The sequence below is a fragment of the Brassica rapa genome, chromosome A05, assembly GCF_000309985.2.
Source record: "Brassica rapa cultivar Chiifu-401-42 chromosome A05, CAAS_Brap_v3.01, whole genome shotgun sequence".
NCBI classification, from domain to species: domain Eukaryota; kingdom Viridiplantae; phylum Streptophyta; class Magnoliopsida; order Brassicales; family Brassicaceae; genus Brassica; species Brassica rapa.
In genome coordinates this window covers 13347844-13359923 of record NC_024799.2, presented here as the reverse complement: position 1 = coordinate 13359923, position 12080 = coordinate 13347844, and the positions used below count along the sequence as shown (strand labels likewise).

The 12080-nt window shown below is 38.0% G+C and overlaps 1 protein-coding gene across 1 annotated transcript in view; it reads left to right on the top strand.

The window, feature by feature from the left end:
• LOC103868699 (gibberellin 2-beta-dioxygenase 4) overlaps nucleotides 1–12080 on the top strand; it is a 36792-nt gene that overhangs the window by 7175 nt on the left and 17537 nt on the right. The window contains exons 2-4 of the mRNA XM_033292076.1: nucleotides 890–1256; nucleotides 1360–1600; nucleotides 1832–11513. Of these exons, the coding sequence (XP_033147967.1) occupies nucleotides 890–1256; nucleotides 1360–1600; nucleotides 1832–1842 (619 nt within the window). The 3' untranslated portion in view covers nucleotides 1843–11513. The remainder of the gene's footprint in view (nucleotides 1–889; nucleotides 1257–1359; nucleotides 1601–1831; nucleotides 11514–12080) is intronic.

The following is a 12080-nucleotide window of genomic DNA, read 5'->3' as shown; positions in this document are numbered from 1 at the left end:
CTAAAATCATATGTACGACCATTAATATACGGTATCATATCGTATAGTTGAATCTTCACTTAAATATATAAATAATAAATGCATGTTTATCTATCAAGAACCTTTGAAAATATAAATGTGACAAATGCACTTATTTATTATGTTTTTTAAATATAACAAGTGTAGACAAGAAAATGTCTATGTTAATTATGTTTAAATGCATATTGTATATACATAAATCTATGCATAAATTTGATTTAACACATTTACGTACATGCAGACAGTTACCTTATACTAACTTTATTGATACTATAAACTATAAACAAAAATCACATCTTTTTAGTTGAGTTAGGTATAGGTTTGTTTTTCATTTATTTTTGGGATTTAATCAATACTGGAGTTAGCTAGAGTAACAGAGTCTCAGTCTGTCTCAGTATTCAGTAACAGTGTATGGACAATAATTGGGTCTACTAATATACATTGTACATGAAGCATATATGTATATATACCAAACTATTAGAGAATACATCTAATATTACCTCTTATTTTTGGTAATATGTAAAATACATATAATTTTACCATGTTTGAAAAAGACTGTTGAATTTTCAAATAATGAAATATGTTCATGCACATTTTTCATCAGTTTTGTTCAAACATAACTCAACAGATTTTCATTACCATTCAATTTTTTTTTGGTAATCATATTAAATTCTTCATCACCATTCTTATTTATTTAATTTTTCTAATGTTTCTTTATAAATATTTTGTTCATCAATACCCAACAAAAACCATAACCTTTTTTCTGAAAGTAGAAACATTAAGGTTTCTGGTTATTTTTCTTATATTTCTATTATTAACAAAAAAAATGATATCAACTAATGATATGTGACGTATAAATATGTTTGGACAGCTCGGCAGTGAATTGTTACATAGAAGCAGTTAGGCAGTTGGCTCATGAGATATTAGAACTGACGGCTGAGGGACTTGGGGTCCCACCTCACACCTTCAGTAGGTTGATCAGCTCCGTCGATAGTGACTCCATTTTGAGGGTGAATCACTATCCACCGTCCGATCAGTTTTTCGGTGGAGCCACACACTCTGATAAATCTGTGTCACTGACCAGGGTTGGCTTCGGAGAACACACCGACCCGCAGATCTTAACAGTTCTTCGATCTAACGGTGTAGGAGGCCTCCAAGTGTCCAACCCAGACGGCATGTGGGTCCCTGTCTTCCCTGACCCCTCAGCTTTCTGCGTCAATGTAGGAGACTTGTTGCAGGTCGGTGTCTTTTAATTTTTCTCTTCCTTGTTTTTATTTTTTGTCACAACATTTAATGTAAGATTGTAAAAGAAAACCATACGGTCGTTGGTTCTTTTTATAGGTGATGACGAACGGGAGATTTATAAGTGTAAGGCACAGAGCATTGACTTACGGAAAAGAAAGCAGGCTCTCGACATCATTCTTTGCTGGACCGCCGCTCCAAGCAAAGATTGGGCCACTACAGGCGATGGTTACGACAGCGAATCAACCACGATTATACCAAACGTTTACTTGGAGCGAATACAAAAAACTGGCATACTCTCTACGTCTTGAAGATAGTCGCTTAGACATGTTTCGTACAGGTAAGGGTCTGGAGGATCCTTAGAAGTTTTTAGTAATAACAATGTTTGTGTTGTGGGTTTTTTTTCTAAGTACCTTCCAAGTCTTAAGTAAAATGAGGCATGTTGGATTTGTGTAACTAGAACTAGGAGGTGATAAGTCTAATATGGTTTGTAATAACTGTGTTACGTTAACTCTAAGGAAGTACTAGACTATGTATTTCTATTATATTAACTGGATTACGTTGAAGATAGATTGCGTCTAGAGATAGCAAAATGGAAGCTTACCCGCGACCTGGCTCATAAAGACCCAATGCGGGGCGGGATTGGGCACAGATTTTACTGCCCGTTTGTTAGCAGGCTTCGCGGGTTATACCCACAATGGTATTGGGCCAAAGCGGGGTGCGGGACAATTGGGTGGCCTGCATGAATTTTCTCATTCAGTCTCTTTGGTAACATCGACAAGAGCTCAGAGCAAACATGAGATGATGATGGTGATTCTTAATTCCTCCAACCGGTGACCTAAACTCATTTACTTCAGTTGTGACTCTTCCAGTTCGCTTTCAATCAAAGAATCATCTTTTCTCTTCAAGCTTTGCAATGTTGACCAGAACTCGTTCACTTTCTTTGTAACTCATTGTAGGAAAAAAGGTTTTTTTTTTTGAAGTGAGTGTGAGCGGAGACAAGAAATTGTACACAAAACTTGTTTTTATTGTTATTTTTCTGAAAACTTAATCATCGTTCTCGAATGTGAATTGTCTAAACATCCTTTTTATATATACAAAACTTGAATTTACTGATGCGAAGACTAATCTTCTTTTTTTTTTTTAACTTGTTTATATATATATATATATATATATATATATATATATATATATATATATCAACAAGATTGTAGTAGGACAAGTTGCTGTTTCTGGAGGACACCAATGGGTACAGTGTTTTATGCTACAAACGAGAGTCGAGACAATATTTGTAACTTAATGGATTTGATCAACCTGATAACTTATTGATGTCTCTTCTTCTTGCTGGTTCACAGGATTGGTCAAGCTTTGAAGATATGGGCCCGCGGGCCGACCTGCATACTCGTTGCTATAGTGCGGGTCGGGATTGGTCATAGGGTTCATGGCTCGTGTCTCGCAGCGGTACGACCCGCAAAGACCCAACTGAAAATGGTACCACAGCGGAGCGGGACAAATGGGTTGCGGGTGAGCCCAATTGCCATCTCTAATTGAGTCTTTTGACAAGATTAACGGATCTCCGTCAAATTAAAAAGAGAAAATGTCGAGAACAACCAAGTCGACTTGACATAAGAGAAAAAGGAAAAAGTCCGCGTGTTCATCTTCAAATAGAAGGGAACTCGAAAAGAAAAAGGACATTCACTATAACAAATAAGTCGGCATAAGAATTAGAGTAATTATAATTTTACTTTGTTCCTACCAAATTAATTACTCGTAACGATTTCATAGTTTTTTATTTGTAATCGACCTTTGATATCTCAATAAAAAATTTTCAAATAATTCACCATGAAATTAATATTTTCATCTTGAACACACTAATTAAGATTAAACAGTCGACACCATCTATGGAGAGACTTAGGTTGCACGCCGAAAGAATCAACGATGACCAGAGAAGAAAATACTTAAACAGGGAGACAACACCTCTCAACTGGTGGCAGACCTAGCTTCCATGATGAGTATGATGTAAAACCTAATGGAACGCTCTAAGATGATGCTTCGAACAAAGCAACCAATGAATGACTGGATACTCTAGCCGCATTCTATGGGCAACCACTTGCCAATGATCAAGATCCCAAGACCGCAAGAAGAGCTTTGTTCTGAAAGAACGCCAACCCGGTTGTTCATAGAGCTGCGACAAACCAAGTCGATCAAGCATCAACTAAAGAAATCGATATCCTTCGGAAATCGATACAAGACATCTGGTCCAAAGTTCATCGACCAACAAGTTTGACACATGAGATAGAACATGTTCTCGCCACAAAGTCGAAGATGGCCTTCATGACAAAAATTATAAAGATACAGGTTTGACACTTACAAAAAAAATCAAGTTCCCTTCTTTCTCCAACGAGACGAATCCTAGTGATCATTTGACCGCGTTCAACATATGATATACCATGGATTTTACCCACTTTTAGCCATGGTATATAGGTGTTTTAGGAACTATCCATTATGTTTTCGAGTCTTTTTAGTACTTTTACAAGTTCATGGATGATTTGGGGAAAAGTGATGATTTGGGTGCATTTTGGAGATAAAATGAGAGGAAGCTCGGAGCTAACCATCGAACAAGTTCGAGGTCGATATTGAGAATCCACTATCGATCGATGCACACTATGTGCCATCGATCGACAGCAAAGCGCGCAATGCCCAACCGGCTTAAAACCCAAGTCAAGACATTTTTACAGAAATACCTTTGACGACTTTTAACCCAATATTTATGTGCTATGCCATTGTTGTAGGCAACACGTGCTTTTTACTCTTTTCTAGTTTTACATAGCAAAGCTTTTTAGTAGTTTGAAGAGAAGATTCAAGACTCCTTCAGAGATTTGTATTGGAACTCCAATATTTCTAACCTTAGATTTATGAATTCCTTTATGTTATTTGCTATGAATTGATTTTCTATGTCTGAGTAGTTCATCTTGTTAGTTTTATGGTTCAAATAGGATTATGAAGGATTAGCCCCAAACATAGATTGCTGAGTTGTTTGTGATATCCATCAGTTGAATTATACTTATTGCTTATGTTCTAGAGTAGCTAACTATAACCCTGATATTAGAATAATTAGGCAAGCGGAAGCCTAGTTTGTAACCTGAATTGTGCTAGGATTGCTAGAAAGAAACGGAAGTTGATCTAGGAAACCTAGTGAACATAGTCAAACCCGCTCAGTAAAGCTTGCTAGAAGGAACATACATCGACAAACCTATAGGTGTATCGATCGATGTTCTGAAAGGTGTATTGATCAACTATCCATTGATAGCATCGATCGACACTTTCTCCAAATAAACAAACGACAGTTGAGATCTAAGATGAAGACAATAGATATTCTAAACAAATGAAAGTTTATATTTTATTACTTTGTTTGAGTTCTAGAATATCCACTATCCAACCTAACTTCTGTACTATTATAATCTTGATTACCTGAATAGAAACCCTAAGTAATGCTTTCTAATAATTGTTTACAAAACCTCAAAACAAATCAACCGAACAACTGCCTTGTTCACCACTGCAATTTACTATTTCCATAACTAACCTAACTTAATTATAAACTGTTTAAGATCTTTTGTGTGCCCCAGCTCCTTGTGGATTCGATCCCTAAGTACTACAACTCCACCTCTTATTTGAGAGAGTATAAATTGATAGACCATGGATTTTACCCACTTTTAGCCATGGTCTATAAGTGTTTTAATATATATTTACTACTATATAGAGTTTATTTATAGTATTTACAGGTTCAGGTACGTTATGGAGAAATATGGTGATTTTGGAGCCTTTTAAGTGCAGAGCTGCACAGACGCATCAGATGTCTAGCTATGGATATAGACCTTTCCACCGTTAGATTGAGCTCATCGTTTGACATAAGATAGATCTTTGAGTTAGCTTTCCAATGCCACCGGTTTGAGGTCACCCAGCATCCTGTAACAGAAGTTATGCCCGTTTTACCGAAGAGTGGCCAGTCTACCTCACGAGAGGAAGCTGTCGAGGAGATGAAGGACTGTCGATCGATGAAACAGCATTGGTGTTGATCAACAGTGATGCCAGAATATGGGCTGAGCATATTTTATGACCGATTGAAGCCCAGAATCAATCCCAAATTACCAGAATACCTTGGACGACTAGAAACCTTATTTATGTTATTTATAAGCCATAGTTAACGGCTATGCTATCTAAGCTTTCTTTAATTCTTGTTCTTAGTTAGGAGAGAAAGCAGGAACTCCTTCAGAGTCCTTCTAGAACTCCTTTGTTTTCTTTATTGCTTTTATCAGTTTTATATTTATTCTTTTTATGATTTTTTGTGACAACTTCATGCTTGAATAGATCCATCTGTTAGGTTTAGGGTTCAGATAGGATGAGGGATTAGCCCTAAATATAGATTTCTTAGTTGTTAGGATGTCCATCAATTGAATTACACTTATTGCTTGTGTTCTATAGTGGCGAACTAGAACCATGATGTTAGGATGAATAGGCGCACGCGAGAGCATGGTTTATCTCGTGAATAATTCATATTGTGCTAGGATTCCTAGAGAAAGACGAGAGTTGATCTAGGAACCTAGTGAACATAGTTCATACCTGCTCGGTAAAGCTCGCTGGAAGGATTGGTGATCGACAACTCGGTAGTTGTATCGATTGACATTCCAATCGAATCGTCGATCGACACTTTCTACAAATCAACATGCAAGAGTTGAAATCTTAGATCTAGTGATAAATAGCCTAGACATGCGAGAGCTGGAAGATTATTGTTATTGTTTGAGTTCTTTTGCATCCAACAAACATCTTATGCATCTATATCATTATAATCATGATTTCCTGAATATAAACCTTAGATCTAGCAAAACCTCCTTCCATCAAACCTCAGTCAATCAGCCGATCAACTGTCTTGCTCAATTACTTGTTATATTTACAGCTTAATCAAAATTAACTAGATTTATTTGGTTCCCTAGCTCCCTGTGAATTCGATCCCTAAGTACTACAACTCGACCTCTTATTTGAGAGAGTATAAATCACTCCTTAGGGTAATTTGAGTGGTATCATAAATCACTTATGGTAATTTAAGTGATAACAAATTTGGCGCCGTTGCCTGTGAGCTTTGATCGCCATTGGATCTTGTCTTGGCAGTTTTAAGTCTAGGTTTTTCTCTTACTCAAAAAACTGATAATTGTTTTTCTTAACTTCCTTCAAGTGCATGCCCAGAAGTACCAGAATCAACAAGAAAAAATCGTTGCTTTTCTTAGACCCTCCACTCTTGGAATGCACGATCCCCAAATAAAATTGATCCGCATCGATCGGCAACAAAATCCATTCGTCAACCAACATTTCTCAGAAAACGTCGACCGATACTCTTAATCTGTCGACCGACAGTTGTGATCTACCGCCTTTCAACACTTCCGTCTGAACATCGATCGACATCCGTCCGCGAGACATGGTTGGGACAATAATCCTAGAGAATGATGAGAATGGAGACTTGCATGACCAGGAAGGTCACATGCGTAATGCAGCATGTCAGAGGTTAGATTATCAGAGGGCTGTAATTCTTGATCAGGATGATGATATCGCTGCAGTTGCTCAAGCTTTAGACGTGCTGCTCGACCCAAAACGTTGGCTGACTACAATTGTCCAGATCAATACTACGCCAACAAATCTGCTATTCGTCCTCCTACAATTTAGTGGACAAATTTTGAGCTGAAACCCCAATAGTTTACACTTGTGGTGCAGACATCCTATTGTGGTTTGTCACACCAGCATCCTATGGACCATCTGGAGCGGTTCGAGGATTTGGTTTCTGCCATTAAAGCTAATGGAGTCCCGGAGGACTATCCTTTCTGCAAGCTCTTCAAGTACTCACTGGCTGGAGAAGATTCACGCTGGCTTAAGCAGTTACCACCAGGATCTCTCACATCCTGGGCAGACATCAAGAATGTGTTCCTGGGCAACTTATTTGATGAGTCACGAGCAGAGGATTTAAGGAGCAAGATTGCTACATCACTCAAGAGCCTACATAGTCATTCAGAAGCTCCTTGATCAGATTCAAGTGCTATCAGAGAGACTGTCCACACCATGGATTCAATGAAGTGCAGCTGCTCAGCACTCTCTTCAAAGGCATTGCGTTGGCATATCAAATGGTTCTGGACACAACTAGTGAAGAGAACTTCAACACTAGGAATCCATAAGAGGTTGTGAGACTGATTAATAACTTGGCGTCTAGCAATAGCACCAATAACACTGATTTTGAGAGGAGAAAATCGGCCACTCTAGGAAAGGAGGAGTTGGACGATGTTAACGCTAAGCTGGACAGTGTTCACAAGCTTCTCAAGAAGTATGTTAGCTTTGTAGAGATATGGAAGCTGTAGAAATCAACAGTGATGGATAGTTAGAAGAGGATGTGAATTTCATTAGTGATATTTGTTTTCAGAATCAAAATCCTGAGAATCAGAGTGGATACAAAAATTTCTATGGGAATGGACAGAAGAGTAATTTCAACCAGAATTCACAGTTTCAGAAACCCTACAACAACAATTTCAACAACAACAACAACAACAACAACAACATGAACTATGAAAATTCTTCCTACCATAACGTGCCACCACAGACTCGAGAGAGCAAGATAGAAGCAATGATTGATCAAGTTCTTGAGGGTCAGCAGAAGCTTATGGTGAATGTTAATGGGAAGATATATGCTGTCTACACTGAGCTAAATGCAAAGTTAAAGACTCTGAACACACATGTGAAGAAGCTGGAGACATAAGTGATTCAGACAGGAGAAGCTGTTAAGAAGCAAAAAACTTTCATCAAGGGCAATGAAGCACGAAAGTACCACGTGAATGATATCACAGAGGATGATTTCTGGCAAGTGGTTAAGGAGGAGAAGCTTCAGGAGGGAGATTTCGATGTCGAAAGCTCCATGAGTTTCACCGGTTCACATTGGTGTCGACCGACACCAAGAGATGAACATCGAATGATGGAATGGGATGAACACCGATCGACATTGGATGTTCAAGATCGATCGACGGAGTCAGTTGCATCATGCGAGGCGGTCATGATCATGACCCATGAAGAGTTCACAGCTACACACCCTCATCCACCCAAACTCTTTATTGCCAACATCGATCGGCATAATGAGTATACCAACGATCGACATAGAGATTCAACCAGCGATCGACAGTCAACCTCATTCATCGATTGACGAGCACCTCTCTGCTACCGAGTGAAACTACCTAAGATAGATGTAGCACGACTGAATGCACTCAGAAACCCCATCTCAACCTTCAGAGACACCAACAGACAACATCAATGAGCAATCTGAAGAAGCACTAGAGCCTATGCAAGTTGATCAGGCTACTGCAGTAAGAACCTTGAGGAAGAGGAAGGAAAAGGTTCCCAAGCATCTGAAGAGAGGTGCTAACGATAAGAAGATGGAGAGTTTCAGAAAGAGGATTCTAAGGATCACATTAGATAAGCCATTTGAGGATGCTTACATTACTCACAGGTTGTGGATGTTCTTCAGAGATACCTAAGAAACTAAAGAGGACATTAGGAGAATGTTCCACTATATCAGAGAGAAGATCAGACAGAGCATTACACTGAAGAAGAAGAGTGATCCTGGAAAGTTTGTAGTACCCTACTTGATAGGAGGCATTGACTACCTTAATGCACTCTGCGACACATGATCTTCAGTAAGAATTTTACCTAAGGTGATGGAAAGAACCTTCAAAGGATTAATTCACTGTTGTGGACTGTTCTTAAAGGAACTCAGGATGATTCATCAGAAACCTTGAGGTGCAGATTGGTAATGCCCTAGTTCTAGTAGACTTCCTTGTCCTGGACATCAAGCTCAACGGAATTCTTCTCAATTACTTGGGAGAGCCGTCATGGCTACTGTAGGAGAAGTATGGGACATGCAGACCATTAAGCTGTTTCTGACACTCATAGACCGTACCGTCTACTATGATCCGGTGAGAGTTGTCAAGCAACAGACGGGCTACATGGAGATTGGAGACAATCCTGGATTCATTGCAGTTTGCCACTGCGATCATGAAACTGATGAGGAATCAGAGATAGGAGCATTGATCAAACTCAACTGGAGATATCGTTGACGAAAAGTTTGTAGCAACGATCGACAATGAGTTGGAAACACCGATCGACAGTGACCATACGAATGAGATAGACGATTTTACAGAAGGATCTATCAACAGTTGGGAGAATGATTACTACCAACCTAGCTTCGCTGTTAACACTGCTACACCTTCAAAGAAGAAGCAAAAGTTCTCCGGTGTTCCCATGAAAGGGTCCACACTTCTTGTTTCCTAAAGATGGTGTAGCATGCAAATCACATAGATCACTATGTATAAGTCCTAGCACTGCAGAATTTCTTTCAAAGCTTTTAAATGGTTGCCTAATTATTTTTGTTAACATACAAGTACTACATTTTTCTAAATTTATATCAAAAGTAGGAATTAACCCTTCTTTAGACATATTAATCATACGATTATAAAGTACATGACCTAATCTAGCATGCCACAGAGATGAATCATTTTTACTAGAACTTGCCATATAAACAGAATTGACAACTTTATTAATATTATTATGCATAAACATTCCATTACAGAAAATCCAAATCCAACAAATACACCACACTTCGATAATATATACTTATCGGATTCATACACTTGTTTAAAACCACATTTATTTAAAACACTACCAGAAACTAAGTTTTTCCTAATTCCGGGTACATGAAGTACATCGTTGAGATCAAGGATTTTTCCAGAACTAAACTCTAACACCACTTTTCCACGACATAAGATAGGGGCGGTTGACTCGTTTCCCATATGAAGTACCGATCCATCTGGAAGTTGCTCATATGTAGTGAACCATTCACTATCCTTGCAAACATGTGTTGTTGCACCTGAGTCAATCCACCGTGCCACTTCATCATCCTGCACATAAAATATCTCATAAATCTTTGATACATAATTCACATTAGAATATAGGTTAAAATCAGAGATTTGACCTTGATGAGTGGATGGACCTTGGTCCTTAGACACTTTTCCCAAACAGTTTTGTCTCGTTTTATTTTTATCCTTCCCTGCTCAGCAATCACGACTTAAGTGACCCGGCTAGTTACAATTCCAACAAATGCTCTTAAACTTTTTGTTAGATCCACTGTAAGTGTTTTTATTAAAGGATCATTTCCTCTTATTCTTATTCTTAGAACTCACTTCTTCCTCCATCATATTGATGGAAGAAGTACTAGCCTCATTATTTTTGGGTTTTTCTCCCTCTTGCGCCTTTAGAGATTCCTCTATGCGCAAATGGCTGCCAAGTTGTACAAGAGACAACTCTTCCTTTTTGTGTGTTTATTATGTTTTTAAAATCTTTCCATGAAGGTGGTAACTTATCGATGATACTCGATACTGAGATGGATTCGTCTATCTTCATGTTGTGTTGTGCAAATTGACCTAGTATACGAAGCAATTCATTGTATTGCTCCATAGCTGGCCTAGAATCAAACATCTGTAATTATGAAAATTACTGACAATGAACTTCTTACTAGAACTATCCTCAGCCATGTACTTTGATTCTAACGCATCCCACAACTCTTTTGCAGATTTGACATTCTGATAAAATCAAAGAGAGGATCTGACATACCGTTGAGAATATGGCCACGGCATATGTAATCGTCGTTTTCCCATTTAAGTTGCTTCCTTGTCTCATCCAGAGACTCGTTCTCAGCATCCTCCGGTACAGTAGGCATAGGCATGCTTAGAACATACACTACATTCAGATTTGTGAGGAAAAAATGCATTTTCTTTTGCCATCTCCGAAAATCTACTCCTTCAAACTTATCTAACTTTCTAAATTTTGATGTCATCTCTCGCACCGATACACCAGCCATAATTCACAAGAAATTACTCTTTAAGATTGTTGGTTATTTTGGGTTGTAACCTGAAATTTGTGAATTATATACTTGGATAATGATTGAATCGTTGTGCTTTCCTTGAAGAGTATTTTGACCCTATTCCAAGCCTTGGGTTACATGAAATCCCTTTGTAGGATAAGACAATCAAAGTCTCACTCTTGTTCTAGGCTAAGATACATGAGAAACAAATAAAGCTTTAGTGCTTATATGTGTTTCTTCAATGATCTTTTATGATCTTTGAAGTTGAACAATGAATCTATCTTTCTTTCTCTCTCTCTCTTTAACTACTGTTACTTTCTACTATCAGTTTCTGATTTTTCTATATCTATTTACCAATGCCTACACCTCCTTAGAGAGTGAAGAGTTGCAACCAATAGTTGCAATGGTTAAACCAAAGTTGCAAAGGTTAATGAAGAGATGAAATGGTTAGTGTAGAGTTACAATGGTTAATCACCAAAGGTTGCAATTAATTAATATGGTTATTACCAAAGGTTGCAATCATCAATAGTTGCAATGTTTTATTTATATAGTTGCAACTGTTCATACAAACAATTGCAATGGTTCACATGAAACATTACACCTATTCACTTAAATATATAACATATGCCAAGATGTCATAAAAAATATTACGAAAATATAAATAAATACGGCTTGATGATATCACTCTTCACTGATAGGAATGTCTCTGGAGCGTTAGTGAGACCAAAATGCATCGCTAAGAACTTGTTGTGTGTCTTCTCAATAATGGATTCCCTAACTTGTATTTACTGATAATCAGACTTCAAGTTTAGAGAAGATTTCATCCGCCACAAGTTCATACAGTAGTACTCAATCAGGAGAAAGGGGTATCTGCATG